At 42.0% G+C, this 16,488-nt stretch overlaps 1 protein-coding gene across 9 annotated transcripts in view; it reads left to right on the top strand.

The window, feature by feature from the left end:
* The window catches only part of NEK1 (NIMA related kinase 1), a 141,222-nt gene that overhangs the window by 79,486 nt on the left and 45,248 nt on the right, over window positions 1–16,488 (top strand). For 7 of the 9 annotated variants that reach the window (XM_025185930.2, XM_006111681.4, XM_075931131.1 and 4 more), the window contains 5 exons: window positions 3,796–3,879; window positions 4,433–4,516; window positions 6,939–7,016; window positions 8,498–8,593; window positions 12,779–12,952. In XM_025185930.2, the coding sequence (XP_025041715.2) occupies window positions 3,796–3,879; window positions 4,433–4,516; window positions 6,939–7,016; window positions 8,498–8,593; window positions 12,779–12,952 (516 nt within the window). The remainder of the gene's footprint in view (window positions 1–3,795; window positions 3,880–4,432; window positions 4,517–6,938; window positions 7,017–8,497; window positions 8,594–12,778; window positions 12,953–16,488) is intronic. The other 2 variants (XM_006111680.4, XM_006111684.4) reach the window with 1 other exon arrangement.

Raw genomic sequence — 16,488 nt, 5'->3', positions numbered from 1 at the left:
CTCTGAACACCATTATTCCAGCTCTGGAATCTGGTGACTGGTTTTCTTCTCTTGACTTACAGGATGCATATTTTCATATATCAGTTTGACTGTCTCAGATGTTTTCTTCATTTTACTTTAGGTCTCGAACATTACCAATACGGTCCTTCCCTTCAGCCTCTGCACTGCACCCCGCGTATTTTCAAATGTGTTAATGGTTGTCTCTGCTCATCTCAGAAAATGAGGAGTCACGATCTATCTATACTTAGACGAATGTCTTATCAAAGCAAGGATTGAACAACACTGCCATCAAGATGCCATCATAGTGTTAAGCTGCCTTCACTCATTAGGGTTCCTAATAAATTACAGCAAATCAATACTCGTGCCTACCCAAACAATCTAATTCATTGAAGCACAGCTCAATTCGATCACAGACAGAGCCTCTTTGCTTACTGACAGATTCATTCACATCAGTCAACTTGCAAAATCGCTTCAAGAGATGCCAATAGTAAAGGCCCATGACTACCTTCAACTCTTAGGTCACATGGCATCATGCAATCGTGTGGTGCCAAATGCATGACTTCTTATTATATGTCTCCACTTCAAATACAAGCCACACGTCCATCATATGAACAAAATGCTCATGCTACCCCATCCAGTGAAAGCATCCCCACAGTGGTGGACAACATCATCCAACCTGTGCATAGGCATCCTTTTTTGAAGCCTAGACCTCACTGAGATTATCGTACAGATGCATCCCTTCTGGAATGGGGCACTCACATGGAAGGCTGAACAACACATGGTCTATGGTCCCTGGCAGACAATATTCTTCACATCAGTGCCTTCAAACTCAGGGCAGTTCACCTGGCATGCCAAGAACTACTTCCCCATGTCACGGGGATCCACGTAAGAATATATACAGACAACATGGCATGCATGTTTTATATAAACAAGCAAGGCAGCGCTCAATCACAGACTCTATGCTTCAAAGCCATAGCACTTGGGAATTGGTGTTTAGCCCGAGACATCTGCATATCCGCGTGTCACCTCCCTGGGGTCCTCAGTTAGACAGCGGATGCCCTTGACAGAGCCCTGCCACAAGAACATGAATGGGAACTTGATTATGCACTCCTCAACGACATATTCAACCAATGGAGCTTCCCAGACACAGACTTATTTGCCAGCGCAACCAACAAAAAATGCCCAAGCTATTGCACCAGGGTGGGAATGGGGAAACAATCCCTCGGGGATGCTCTTCTTAGAACTTGGAATGCTTTATGCCTTTCCCCCATTTCCTCTCCTCATCAGAGTCCTCATAAAAACTCTGAAGGACGAAGCAAAAATCATTCTCATCATGCCCTGCTGGCTTAAACAACTGGTTTTCCCTCCTACACAGGTTGGTACAACATCAACCAATCATGCTTCCAAACAATCCCGACATTCGACACGAAGCAGGGATTACTTATCCTCACCTTCAATTTCGGACACTCTATCTCAAGGCGTGGTACCTAGATGGTTCCTGGGCATAGAGCCCCAGTGCTCCCAACAGGTCCATGATGTCCTACTGCATCCTATTCACTGGGCAACCTCTCGTAACATACTGCCACAAAATACTCCTCTCTCTGCAATTTTGGAATATCTGTTACACCTCAAACAGTCACATCTCTCTCTCAGCTCTATCAGTGTTCACCTAGCAGCCATTACAACCTTCCATGTACCAGTGGAAGACACGGCAGTCTTCGCACACCCAATAACCAAGCAATTTCTGAAAGGCCTGCAGGCTCTATACCCAGAGGTGGCATCCCCTCGAGAACCATGGGACTTACACTTGGTATTAACAACACTCGCAAACCTCCATTTGAACCTATAGCAGCATGCTCCCTACGCCACTTATCTTTAAAGACCGCATTCCTGCTAGCAATAACCTGAGCCCGTAGGGTGAGCGAGATGGCAGCCCTCATGGCGTAACCACCTTTCACAATCTTTTTTAAAGATAAGGTCACAATGTGGCCACATCCTAAATTCTAACTTCAGGGGTGTGCACCTCTTTCACATGAATCAAATGATATGCTTACTGGTATTTTTTTCCAAAGCCTCACGCCAATGCATTTGAAGCTCAGATGCACACTCTAGATATCAGAAGGGCTCTCTTTCTACATCGACAGAGCCAAACCTTTCAGATCCTCATCACAACTTTTTGTCTCCATCGCAGATCATAGTAAGTAAGGGAAAACAAATTTCATCAAAGATTATCACATTGGAATGCATCACTACTTGTTATTTGCTAAATGACTTACCTCTGCCAATTCCAATCCAGGCACACTCCACAAAAGCGGTTGCCACATCCACCGCTTACCTGAGAAAAATTCCACTGCCACGTGCAGCGGCTGTGTGGTCTTCAGAGAACACTTTTGCAAAACATTGTGTACTTGTTTTGGGACTGCTCCAGGATACTAAACTAGCAAAAGCTATATTACAAATGGTATACTTAGCTGATCCGAAGTCCCTATCTCCATAAATATATTGCTTTGTTGTCACCTAATGTGGAGCACCCTCAGGGACTCCTCTCGAAGAAGAAAAGGAGGTTACTCACCTTCCTGTTACTGACATTCTTTGAGATGAGCGTTCCTGGGGTTGCTCCACTACCCTCCCTTCCTCCCCTCTACTTCGGAATACCTTAATGATAACATATATGACATAGTCTTTGCCGGGTTCCGGACAAAGAAGGAATTTGGGGGGGGGGAGGAGCAGCTGTGCATGTGCAGTAACACAGGGGGAGGCTCCCATGTGTTGTGCATGCATGACCCCCAATGCATTGCTAGGAAAAATCCATTGAGAAGTGCTGGGATGCTCAACACCTAATGTGGAGCACACCCATGGACGCTCATCTCGAAGAATGTCAGTTACAGGAAGGTGAGTAACAGAATGTGGAATCTAGGCAGTTTCACTGCATCTAAGTATTTTTATACTTCAAAACATTTATCTTTTCTTTCACAGTTATGATTTTCTGATTTAAGAGGATTTAATATTTACTGTAGCCAATATTAATACTAATATGATTAGTGGGTAAAAGTGTTCATTTTTGCTCTTCGTGTTTTTCTCTAACCAATATCTTGAAACCAAGCATTTTAATTGTATAGCATTAGACAAAAGATGTTTTTTTAGCAAGAAATGTCTTTTATTGCTTTTTTGGTATAACAGCAGTTTGAAAGTTAAGGGGAAAACAAAATATGCTTCTAATGGCCAATTTACAAAAAAGTTTTTTTTCTTAAATCTAGTAAATTCTAGAATGAATACTTAGAACAATATATAATAAACAGTTTACCCTTAGATATGAATTAAATATTCATAAACTATTAATATTTTACTTTTAAAACAAAAATAAAAAGAGGTTAGTCTATGTTTAGCTAAAGAATGCATTATTATTGCCAGCTGTGTGCTACAGCTGATGCAAAAGACAAATAAAAAGAAATCCCAGACCCCTGAAGACTTTATAATATAAAAGATTTAGCAAAAGAAGACTAGCCCCACATGGAGACCAGAGGAGGGCACTAAAAATAAATAAATATGTAAAAATATAAATAAAATTTAATTTAATAGATTGTGCTGAGGCTTTCTTTTTGGTTACTCAGTATTTTTTTTTATTATTATTACTGTCAAATGTTTCTCTTAAATAAGACTTTTGTCAGGGAAGTTCCTAAGAGCGGAAAGTCATCCATGTTTAACATAAGAAATTTCATGCAGTTATTGTTGGATAAGCTAGATAATGTTCTGGCCCCAGCCATACTTAAACTTGATACATTAAATGGTGAACAGGGTACACTGCAAAACCTGGCAGCTATCTATGGAGGCAGGCCCAATTCTTCAAGAGGAAGGAAATCGAGAAACAAGGAGGAAGAGGTATGCTATCTGCATGTTTGCCACCTTCATCTCAAAATAGCATCATTTTGACTTTACCTCTGCCTCATTTTTCCCCCCGCATGGTTTATAATGCATAACAAATACAAAAATGTCATTGATCCCCAGGAAATATTAACGTATATAGTCCTAGAGTTTGTTGATCGGTATTCTTAGTTACAGCTGTCTACATCAGCCTTTTTAAAAAATCATTTATCTTTTTTTTAAATAAACACACATTCCCCAAACACAAACAAGCCCCCGAACCTGTACCTGCATTCCTATTGTAATAAATACAACTACTGCTAGATCCCCAGATTTTACCAATCTTGTTTATCTTAAAACTACCAAATTTAATATTGTGGAACACTAGTTACAGTTTTCATTAATTTAATTAAAGGAGAAATCAGTTGAATTTCTTCTAGAAATTAATACATGTTAATTTAGCAATAGCAGTAGTTTTTCCTTTATTTGACCTTTTTGTGGAATTTAGATACAAAATTCAGAACATATTTAATTTCCTCCTATTTGAAATTTTGCTTCCTTTTTCACATAGGAATACTTGGCAAGATTAAGACAGATCCGGCTTCAAAATTTCAATGAACGCCAGCAGATTAAAGCTAAACTTCGTGGAGAAAAGGTTAGATGGAAACAATTCAAAAGGCTTTGAGGAGCTAGTTGTAAACAGAATAGAATATTGCTCATGAGATCTTTTTTAAGCAGGTATAGATCACTTTTTAAAAAATCACCTTTGAGGCTGATATTTTCCGTGTCAAGTTTATCAAAAGATGAATCTCTTTTTTTTTTTTTTTTCCATTGCGTGTGACGAGATCCATTTAGCCCTTGTGGAGTAAGTATGCAAAAGTTTCTTTTAAAAAAAAAAAAAAAATGAAAAAAGCCTGGAACCATGATCTTTTTAAACAGGATTGTACAAATATCTGAAGTTGGAAACAATACAGTTTGTGCTCTTTGATTACTAGTACTTATTTTTATTCTGGCTTTGCCTTCTTAGAATCATAGAATACTAGGACTGGAAGGGACCTCGAGAGGTCATCGAGTCCAGTCCCCTGCTCCCATGGCAGGACCAAATACTGTCTAGACCATTCCTGATAGACATTTAGCTAACCTACTCTTAAATATCTCCATAGATGGAGATTCCACAACTTCCCTGGGCAATTTATTCCAGTGTTTAACTACCCTGACAGTTTGGAACTTTTTCCTAATGTCGAACCTAAACCTCCCTTGCTGCAGTTTAAGCCCATTGCTTCTTGTTCTATCCTCAGAGGTCAAGATGAATAAATTCTTTCCCTCCTCCTTATGACACCCTTTTAGATATCCTTTTAGATATTCTTGCTATATCCTTAATTTGTGTATGTTGTTCTTATGGATTAAAGGCATTTAAACACCATCAACAGATTTTAAAAGGAAATTGATTTGGGTCAGTTTAAATTGCCAAAAAAACTTCCCGTAATCCAGGGTTACAATCAAGGAACCTGAGAGCATTGCAAGGGCTAAAAAAGCTGAGTAAATCTTAAGAATTTTTAAATTGACTTAAAGCTGTATCAGATGTGAAAATGTTAAATTTGCTAATCAAACTTTTACTTTCTACAAGTTTGAAGTTTATCAATGATGTTCATAAAGCACTGTTTGCATTTATTGGTATTTGTGCTGAGCACTCTTTCCTTTAAAAATATGTGGAATTTTGAAAACTCCATGGAAATGCAATGTGAAAGAACTGTCCAGTGCAGTGTACGGTTTTACAGTTAAGCACTCAAGTCATAAAATCTGAAAGTTAAGATCAACATCTCAATATGACGTCTGAACCCTTTGTATATGCATTAGAACACTGGTTTCACTTACATTCATGTGGCTTCCTCAAGTAATTGTTCATATGGCTTCCACTTCTGGTGTGCTTGTGTCGCACGTGCATGAGATCTGATTCTTTGGACCAGAAATGTTTATGGGGCCACAACTATATCCTGGATGGCCTCATACCTCATTACTTCTTAAGGCATAAAGATAGAGCCCCTGCAAATCTATAGGTATTGCAGGTAACTGCATCTATGGATATTAATGTGGATATCCTTGGCTCATTTTGTGGATATGGATATGGATGCAGATACAAAATTGATATCCGCATCTGTAAAAAGTGATCTGTGGATTTTCAAAGCAGATATCCACAAATTTGCAAGGTTCTAGATACAAATCTTGTATCTGCAGAGGGCTTTATATAAAGGGAGAAGAAGGCCCATTTGTGTCTCAATTCCTTTTTATTCTTTGTGTCACTGAAACAAAATTCTTGTGTATGCCTACTTCTCTGCCACCTTACTAGTATTTAGTTCTCCGTTAGATATTTTTTAGTTGCCCAGTGGTGCATACACTTTCTCTTCTAGTTAGTAAGCATGAGGTTTGCCTCCATTAACAGACTCTAGCTATGATATGATGGCAGAAGCTAAATCCCTAAGGTTTAACGTATGCCTGACTTGTAATGCTTGTGCACCCCTTAATAGGTGCTTGCTGTGCTTAGGTAATGACCATACCTCAGACTTTGGCCCATCTGCTGCCTTTTTCAAAAATACTTCTGTTAAATACAGACTAACAGTATGTGATGGCATAATTAGAGATGACTTTGTAATGCATACAGACAGGGTTCAAGTTGTACATTCATGCTTAATTTTCCAATTTCATGATGCTAAGCATGATGTTAAACACATTAACCATAATATTGTGTTAATGTGTTTATTGCTCTTAATAGAAACACATGCTGAATATATTTATAGTGTAACTAGATTAAAAGGAGTTTTCATACATGGAGTACTTTTTAAAAGAATTATTTTTTACTACTTCGTAAAAATTCCAAACTTTAAATTTGGACTAGATTTATTCCTAAAGGATGCTTTCCAGTTCAACCATAAGTGATTGACCTTGATGCAGGAATTAGTGAGTGAAATGTTACTGCCTGTGTTACGTAGGTAATCGGACAAGCTGATCACAGTGGTCCCTTCAGATGTATAAATCTGTGAGCTAGCTGTGACTTTTAAGAACTCTTCCTTTATATTCAGAATGAAGCTGCTGGATCTGATGCACAAGAAGCAAATGAAGAAGCAGAATTGAGACGCAAAAAAATTGAAGCACTGAAGGTAACGGGGGGGGGGAGGGAGGTTTAGAGTAAATTCCTTAAAATTCTTCTATTTGGTTTGTATCAAGCTATATATAACAGTGGTACAGTTATCATCTGCAGTAGGTACGTGTAGGGATGTAAGCAACTAGTTGACTAGACTAGTTGCTCCAACCCCGCCTTGGTGCCTCTCTATTACAGGCAGCAAGAGGGAGAGCAGGAGTAGGTGCTTGGGGGTCAGTTTCAGCAGCGGCTGAATCGGGGACAGCTGGGGTGTTGCCGGGTTGGGTCCCGCAGCCCCGAGGAGCAGCGCTATGGGACTTACCCGACAGCACCCCAGCTGCTCTGTCCCCGGCTTCCCCGATTCAGCCGCTGGTCAGTTTCAGCAACGGCTGAATCGGGGAAGCTGGGGGCAGAGCAGCTCCAATGGTCTGGCTGCCTGGAGCTCTTCCGGGTTCCTGATGGTGCCGGACCATCAGGAGTGCCGGACCATCAGATGCCAGACCATCGGAGTTTTACTGTACTTTGAATTTTACCTCATTGCAGTAGCAAAACTATTAATTAACATAAATTCCATTCTTAAGCTTATTTTTTAGTCACAGTTTGACATATATTTAAAAAAAAGCAAGCTACGTTTTTAGTGAAACTATTCTTACTATTACTCAGTTTGGTGTGGGCATGATGGGAAATGTGATGAGGGAAATGATGAAGACTCAGTGCACCATGAGTAATCTGCCTAGTGAGGTGGGCTTTTTTGAGTGGGGGTTGAGTTAATTGAACACAGGCATGGAAAGACTTTGCAGATGCTCTTACGTGCTTTGTCTTCAGGCCTATCACACACATAGTTGTGACTAAGGCTTCAGAGCTTAATTTCAAAATTGCATTTCTTTAGCAAACTACAGGGCGTATACAAAGCTAAGAGCTTTTGGTCTGAATTCTGCTCCATAATTTCTTCTAACAATAAGTGTATGTCCTTTAAAGTTATTGGGAAAATGTGCAATGTGAAAACAAATGTGACTGTTTTGTTAAGATTAAAGCAACTTATTTTGGTCTTTGCTGTATATGTATTATATACATAAATGAAAATTGTTTTATTTAATGCTTGTTTTCACATAAGTAAGGTTTTCTGAGTAAACGATCATCTTGGATTTCTGTACTGAAAATTTCATCTTTGAGCTCCTTTAGTTCAAGGTTTTAGTTTCCATTTTGTTTGCATAAAAAGTGTACAAGTACATTTTGAAATTCTCTCCTTTTAAAATATGTTTGAAACAGGATGGTTTTTTAAAAAACTTGGTTTACTTATTTAGTTCACCAACTTGTTTGTGGAACTTTTGTATGAATTTCATGTGTCGTACTTAGTAGTTTGCATGTCAAATATGACAAGTGGCATATATTGAGAATTGAACTGAGCATCTGTGGTGTTTCATTTGAAGCAGTCTACAGAATGAAGAAGTTGAAGAACTGCTGCATTGGATTGAAGCCTATTTTTTTTCTTATGTGTAGGCCCAAGCAAACGCACGAGCTGCAGTTCTCAAAGAGCAACTAGAGCGAAAGAGAAGAGAGGCATATGAAAGAGAGAAGAAAGCATGGGAAGAACATGTAAGAAAAAAATTAGCTTTTACACAATATCTATTATATTTGGAATGACAGCTCCTCAGACTCTGTCTTTGAGCGAAGAGTACAGAGTTAACTTTTTTTCTTCATATGACTAAAATATCAAGCCCAAGATTTTCAAATTCAGTAATTTTAGTTTTGACTGCTAAAACTGAACTCTCTCTCACAAAAGTCAGAGTGCTCTTAGGTATCATCTTAATTTCTGGCACCCTGATATGAAAATTTTGGCTTAAGTTTAAAAAAACTACTAAACTTAAAAAAATCATTAGGATCCTATTGAAATATTTACTGTTGTTCTATTGTACTATTTTATGTACGATTACAAGATATGCTGTTTTAGTCATAAAAACTTTGGAGTAAAAAGTCATATTGGTAAAATAACATAAAAGGAAAGTGCTTTGATACTCGTAAGTAGGAAATATTGAAAGAGTACAGCTGGTGAACTGTTGAGGAAGCATGAAACGTGAAATTATTTGTCCCTTTTATACTGCCTAGGAATTTGTCAGTTGATAAGCTGTGCTCAACTATTATAAAATCTTTAATGAATGAACAACAGTGATTATAAGGGATTTTAACTGGTTTCCACTAGGGTTATCATAGTGTAGTCAGCTACAAAATTAACAAAAAAGCCTGGGTTACCTGTCAACTACATGCATTCCCCTTGCTGCCTCTGTAGACAGAAGCTGCTGCTGCCCCTCACTGCTACCTTTTTAAACCAGCTGCTCTCATGAACCAGCTCCCGCCTGCCCCCCTGTGACTGACTGGGCCAGTCTGGGCACAGCTGAGGGCGTCCGCTCAGGGCGAATTGCTCAAATCCGGGGCTCCTTACAGCCCCCAGACTGGTGACCTCTCCAAACAGGCCACAAACCAGTCCCACAGAGCGCTTCAGCAGCCTGCCTGAAGCCTCACGAGCAAAACCCTTCTGACACTCCAGCAATATCTGTGCCCCAGATGGCCCCGGGCCTCATACACCGGTGGGGGGTCTTGGAACCCAATCCCACCTACCCCGAACAAGTTCTGGCCGGTTCCAAGAAACCAGCCACAGATCCCTGGTCAATTTACCCTCTGGACCTTACCCAGAAATCACGCTGAGCCAATCCTTTAGCATCTAGCAACTAAAGGTTTATTACTACAATAAAGAAAAGCATGAGAGTAAGGTTGTTAAAGAATAGTACATTACATGCATCGAATCTCCCAGTTCTTGATGCAGGCTCTAGCAGAGATGTTACAGCTGCTGGTTTAAAAGTCCTTGTTGCACATCCTGGGATCAGAATGGGTCCACAGGTCTTTCTGGCTCTTCGATCCCTGCATTGCTGCCTCTGGGATGAAGTGCTGAGCTGAAGACCAAGATGGAGTCCGCCACATGGCCTATTTATCCCTCCTTCCTGGTCTCTTCTTGGCTACAGCAGGTCACCTGGCCCACTGCTTATTCCTCTGTGTTCCCTGCTGGCAGCTCTCAGGTGTCCGCCCTCATGCTTTAGGTGTGTCCTTGGCCCATTGAGTGCCATTGTCCCACAGGGCCTCGCTAATTAGCATGTCCATAGGCTGGGCTCTGTCCAATGCTCAACCACATTCAGAGAAATATTCAGTATCCACACAGATTACAGATTCCTAACTACACACACAGACATTATACAATCACATGAATAGCGTACACAGGATCAGCAGACAGTAAGCTTCTATTCAACACCCCACATGGCCCCCTTTTATACCATTTCTGGGGTCAACACCCCCACCTATGGGTGCAGCAGTGATCTGGCTGCTTTCCTCAAATTCAGTAACATGACACCCCCTGACACCCATGCTGCTGCCTCTGATACAGAGACAGCAGTGTGAGGTGGCAGAGGGCTCCCTAGAAGTGGGGCCAGGAGCACGCTGGCTGCCGGCCCCGCCCGCGGGGACTATTGAATAGTTGTGTAACCACTAAAATTTGATGCAGTTACGCAATTATTCAATTATACAGTACCTAACATCCCTAGTTTCTACTGATGTAATGAACTGCAACAGTGGCAAGAATTTTACATAATTTATACTTGTTTTCAAGGTTTGATAGAGTATAGTGCTGTTTTCAGGCACTGCTGTTCTGAATTTAAAGCTGAATTTAGTAGTGAAATTATCTGAAAATGCTAAAAGCAGGTTTACATAAAATCTAACATCCAAGAATGCTACTCTTTTTTTTTTAATTTTTTTATTTTAAATGCTCAGGCAAAAAGTTCATTTTGGGAAAAATTTCAAAAGGGGGAAAGTACAAATGTTATGTACTGTCTTGTTCCCCAGCAATAAGTGGAGAAACTTTCAGTCTTGTGGTGTGATTCCACTTCCCTCCCTACAGCAAGGCTTTTTAGTATTTGATAGGTATGTACAGGTTTTTTTTAAAACAATTATATCATTAACTATTTTAAAGGTATCCTGTTAAATTAAATCATGTAAATAAAAAAAACCCCTATGTGTGAGTATTTGAGATCACTGAACTATGACTTTTGCATGTCCATATTCTGATATGATCTTTTCAGAGGGTTCCACCATCCACAGTTTATCATGCCTTTACTGTGATAACTAATTTTGGTTTGAAATCTTAACTGTCTACACATCAGTCTGGCTGATGTCTCATATTTCTAATTGTATAATTTTTTTTAATTATAACCTTTGTTAGCACTTAAATGCAGAAGCCTTTTATTTCTTCTTCTACCTCCTTTTTCAAGTTTTGCTAAGTTTAGAATTTTCCTCTTTACTGTATTGTCACTTGAGTTCACATGAGTTGAGCCTTCAGTGTATAGGGTTGCTCTTCCATAATAACTTAAGAATCATAAATCTAACACCTGCTTTTATACATGGAAGATATTTACTGCTTATTTTTAGTTCCTCAAACGAGCTCTCAACTGTTGCTAATTTTAAGGTGAAGCAGTCTTTTTCTGTCATAGGATTAAATGCAACTGGCATTCTCATTTTAGATTTAATAGTCATGGTACATTCATAACTTTGTACAGGTTGAACCTCTCTAGCCTGGCATCTTGGGAATCTGACTGATGCCGAACCACGGGAGGTCAGTGTTGTCTAACAGCATTACCAATGCTTCCACTGCTTGCCAGGCTCTTAATAGACATTTAGGGGTAAATTAGAACTACCGTATTTTCCGGCGTATAAGGCGACTGGGCGTATAAGACGACCCCCTAATTTTCTAGTTAAAAGATAGGTTTTCATCTTATACTCGCCGTATAAGACTACCCCCCCTTAAGAGGCCAACCGGCAGCGCCCCTCCGCCTCCCAAGCTTTGCTCCCGGTGTCCCTGGTCTGCTGGAGACGGTCCCCAGCAGACCAGGGGCACCGGGAGCAAAGCTGCAGCCGTGGCGGGGTCCCGCGCCTCCCAAGCTTTGCCAGAGCAAAGCCTCAGAGGCGCGGGACCCCTCCGCCTCCCAAGCTTTGCTCCCGGTGTCCCTGGTCTGCTGGAGACGGTCCCCAGCAGACCAGGGGCACCGGGAGCAAAGCTGCAGCCGTGGCGGGGTCCTGCGCCTCTGAGGCTTTGCCAGAGCAAAGCCTCAGAGGCGCGGGACCCCTCCGCCTCCCTGGCTTTGCTCCCGGTGTCCCTGGTCTGCTGGAGACGGTCCCCAGCAGACCAGGGGCACCGGGAGCAAAGCCTCTGAGGACGCCGGCAGCGGGCCAGCCGCGGCGCGTCTGGGCTGCCCCACTGCCGGCTTCCCCCGAGGCTTCGCAAAGCCGCGGAGGGGCTTGGGTAGCGGGGCCCCTCCGCGGCTTTGCTCCACGTCTTCCTGGTCTGCAGACCAGGGAGACGCGGAACAGCTTTTCTCACCCCGGAGTACACAGGCGGCGGGACCACGAGGTCCCGCAGTCTGTGTCCTCCGGGGCGAGAAAAGCCCCGGCATATAAGATGACCCCCAATTTTTGGGGGATGTTTTTTAGCATAAAAAGTCGTCTTATACGCCAGAAAATACGGTAAATAATAGCACAGAACACTGAGACACAGAACTGGTAGCAGGAAACAAACTTTATGGGACTGTGGGAAATTTAGCCATAGCCATAATAAGTGAACATTGGGGTAACTAAAATCATCCTGGACCATGGATGTTGCCAGACTAGAGAGTTTCAACCTATACTATTTTTGTTGACTTACGTAAAATACAATGGCTTTTTTTTTTTTTTTTTTAAACACAGTTGGAAGCCAAAGGGGTAAAGAATCCTATGGTGCCTTTTAATGTGATGGCAGCTGGGGCTAGTTCTATCCTTGGGCAACAAGAACCTGGAGGACCTCCTGCCAAACCACAACTTCCATTGAAACCCAGTACACCAGTTATCTCTATGACTTCAGCTTTGAAGGAAGTGGGTGTGGTAGGTATTTCCTTAAAATCTAAAATGAGTACACCTGCTTATCTGGCACAAGATTTTAGATATATTAGTCCAAGACTTGTCAGAATCTATACATTTTTGTTTAACACTGCAGGTTTCTAATGAGATACCTTAGAAATTGATGGAATTAGTATTGGTATAAATTACATATCTATCAAGTTCATTGCGTAGAGATAATTTATAATTATGATTGGTCAACTTGATGTACTATCAGTGCAAACACTAATAATCCAGCATATCATCACTTTAGCTAATACATATTAAAGTCCAGTGAGGCCAGGGTTTTGCCCACTGTCTGGGAACTTTGAGTGATGTCATTGGGAAGCTAAAGCATGAGTTATTTTTTCTTCCCACCTTTGTTTCTGTATACCTCAGACAGTATGGTGGTGGTTACAAAACAATTTTTGAACTTGGACAACTGTTTTGTATTACTACTTTCTACAGAGTTTCAAATTGTTTACTAACTGTATCCGAAGTTTCAGAAGATTGTAACTGGTGTCACCATTATTTTTGTTGTCTGAGCCAATAGCCAATTGCTCTTTCTGTATTCTGAGACCTTAATCCTGCAAACAAATGTGAACTTAACTTTATTGTTGTGAACATCCATTTAATGATTTCACTAAAACTAAAGCAGAAGCAAAATTAAGGCCATGACATGCATAAGCGTTTTCAGAATTGGGCCTTTGAATAGTATCTTTAGCAATTGGGACATGATATCCTTCGGGGAGGGGGGAGGAGTTCAGATATACAATCAACAGAAATATGTAAGAATCCATTTTTTCTCTATATGGATACTTAAATTTCTCATCATGTCTCCTTTATAGTTAACCATCCATCTTGTATTATTGTCATGTTGATTCTTTTACATCTTTCTTTGTTCCTTTTTTTCCTATTTGAAACATCTCGTAGTAAACCATTGTCTGATCTACTCATCTGAACAAATTTAAACTCAGTCCTTCATATTTCTTTAAATCATTCACTTTGTGCTACTTTAAAAACTAATTTTTTTATCAAGTTCCAAGAGTGTGTCTGACTTGCAGTTGTTTTTATGGTCTGATCATTGATATGGATCTCGTCATATTTGGATGTTGAAAATGAAAATGAAGCTTAGAGTGAATAGCTGGTGGAAGGTCTGGAATAAAGATGTAAATTAGTATTGTAGCTACAATTCAGTGAATTTTTTTTTTGTCATTTTGAAAAAAATGTGGTCTCAAACTTGTACATGATTTGCTTTTCTACTTCAATTGATAATTTTATCAAGTAGCATATTTGCTCCTGAGAAATACCCCTCCCCCCCAAGCCACACTGTTTCAATTTCCACAATTTTTTGTGATAATCCTAAATCTTTTATCTTGTGGCTTAATAACTGTTGGCAAGGATTTACATTTTACCTTACAAGAATTCCATTTTAGTACATCATTGAGTTGCTTATTTCCTTCCACTTCTTTCAACTTCTAACTCAACAATGTTAAGTCAAATAAATTCAGTAGAGATGTTTGATAATGCCTATCACTCACAGTATTAACAGTCAGTTGTCACATTTACTATAACAAGAAACATTTAGTGAAATCAGTACACTGAATTCTGAACAATGAGCTTCTTGAGTTTATGTAGACCCTTATTATCATATACTCCACTTACGTTTCAGGATTTTCTATATTCTAGCAAATTCTTAGTGGTGCACAGCACCATTCATTCTGCTTCGTCAACATCCATTGACACGTGATTCCACCCACTCTTTTTTCCCCTTCTAGAAAGTTGTTCTGGTTGGACCTCCCAGGTCTGGAACCATAGAGACCTGTCCGGCCCTGAATGAGAGTATTTGCTGGACAAAGATCTCCTGCCGCCAGCCCCCAGTCCCATTATCTGCTGCCAGCAGGCTGCCCCAGCAGGCACCTTCTCTTGCCCTTTCCTCCCCCCAACCTGGCTGGGCTAATTGCCTAGCTGCTGCCAACTCCTTGGGCATCACAGGCTCCAGCCTCTGCCACAGGAGTCCAGCCCTGCTTGCCGTGGACTGCCGTGGGGCTCTGGCCACAGCTCTGCTGTCCAGGGGGCTGCTATGGGGCTCCGGTCACAGACCCACGCTGCAGAAGCTGCCATGGGACTCCAACCCCAGTTCCATGCTGCCATAGGGCTACAAACCCAGCCCCATGTTCCCAGGAACTGCCATGGGGCTCTGACCCCATGCCAACACAAGCTGCTGGGGATCTCTGACCCCAGCCCTTTGCTGCTGCGGGCTGTGGCAGCTGGGGGCTCCATCCCCGATCCTGCGCTGTCTCCAGCTGGACTGCCCACCTTTTTTCCCTCAGCCATGGCTGGCCCTCTTCCCTGTAAGCTTCCAGGCCACCTCCATCAGTATAATCTTCAAGCAAGACTCCCTTTCCCATTTGTTACACAGCTTACAGGTCTTGCAGATCTTATAGGCCTCAGACAAGTGGGCCTCTCCGAGGTGCTTAAGACAAGCTGCATAAGAGTCTCTGCAGGGCATAGACTTCTGGCACTTCTCACAGGACTTAAAGTCGTGGGGCCCAGGCATGCCCCGCTGGACGGACGCACCAGTGATGTGAGTTTGGGAGTCCAGGCAGAGAGGGTGTCTGAGGATTTGGATCCTCTGGTCAACCTCCTGAAGGCTGACACTCCTACCAGAGTGGCCCTGCCAATTCATAAGATCATGGCCAAGATCACAAAGACATTCTGGCCAACCCCAGCCTCTATCTTGCCGACAGACAAAAGGGTTGAGCTGAGGTATTTCCTACTGCAGGAGGGGAATGAACACCATTTTTTCCAACTGCCTCAGGGTCCCTGGTGGTTCAGGCATTGAACCAGAGGGAGAAGTGGGGATAGCTGGATGCCACCCCCCAAAAGCAGAACGCCAAGAAAATGGACCTTTTGGGCAGAAAGGCCTACGCATCTAGAAGTCTTCAACTTCACATAGCGAACCAGCAGGTTGCACTGAGTTCCTACACATATAACACCTGGGTGAATGTGGGCAAGTTTGCCTGGCTGATCCCTAGGGAATCTCGGCCTGAGTTCGGAGCCCAAGTAGAAGAGGGCAGAGCCGTTTCTGGGGCTGCTCTCCAGGTTGTCCTGGACGTGGCTGATGCAGCCTCCCACACTGTGGGACTTGTTCTGCATTGCAACTCTTGGCTGCAGGTATCTGATGTGGTCTAGAGCTTGGGGGGCACTATTCAAGACCTTCCATTTGAGGGTTCATCCCTCTTCGAGCAGACTGACCAATGCCTAAACGGTCTTAAGGACACCAGGGCTACCTTAAAGTCCCTGGGAATCCATACCCCAGTTAATCAACAGTGTTCCCTGTCTGTCAGGCACACCCTTAGGCCCTCTCCGCAGGGCACCCGCCCCAATTTCTTCCGCCACAGAGGGAGAAACTGTAATGGGAGGAACAGCAGATACCTATCCTCTCCAGCCCTGGATCATGGATAGGGCCCATCCAATAAGCCCTCAGGGTCCCATCAAGGATTTTGAGGGTATGCTGCAGGACTACTTCCCAGCCCCAA

The sequence above is a fragment of the Pelodiscus sinensis genome, chromosome 5 (assembly GCF_049634645.1).
Source record: "Pelodiscus sinensis isolate JC-2024 chromosome 5, ASM4963464v1, whole genome shotgun sequence".
In the NCBI taxonomy this organism is placed as follows: Eukaryota; Metazoa; Chordata; order Testudines; family Trionychidae; genus Pelodiscus; species Pelodiscus sinensis.
This window is presented reverse-complemented; position numbering and strand designations above follow the sequence as displayed.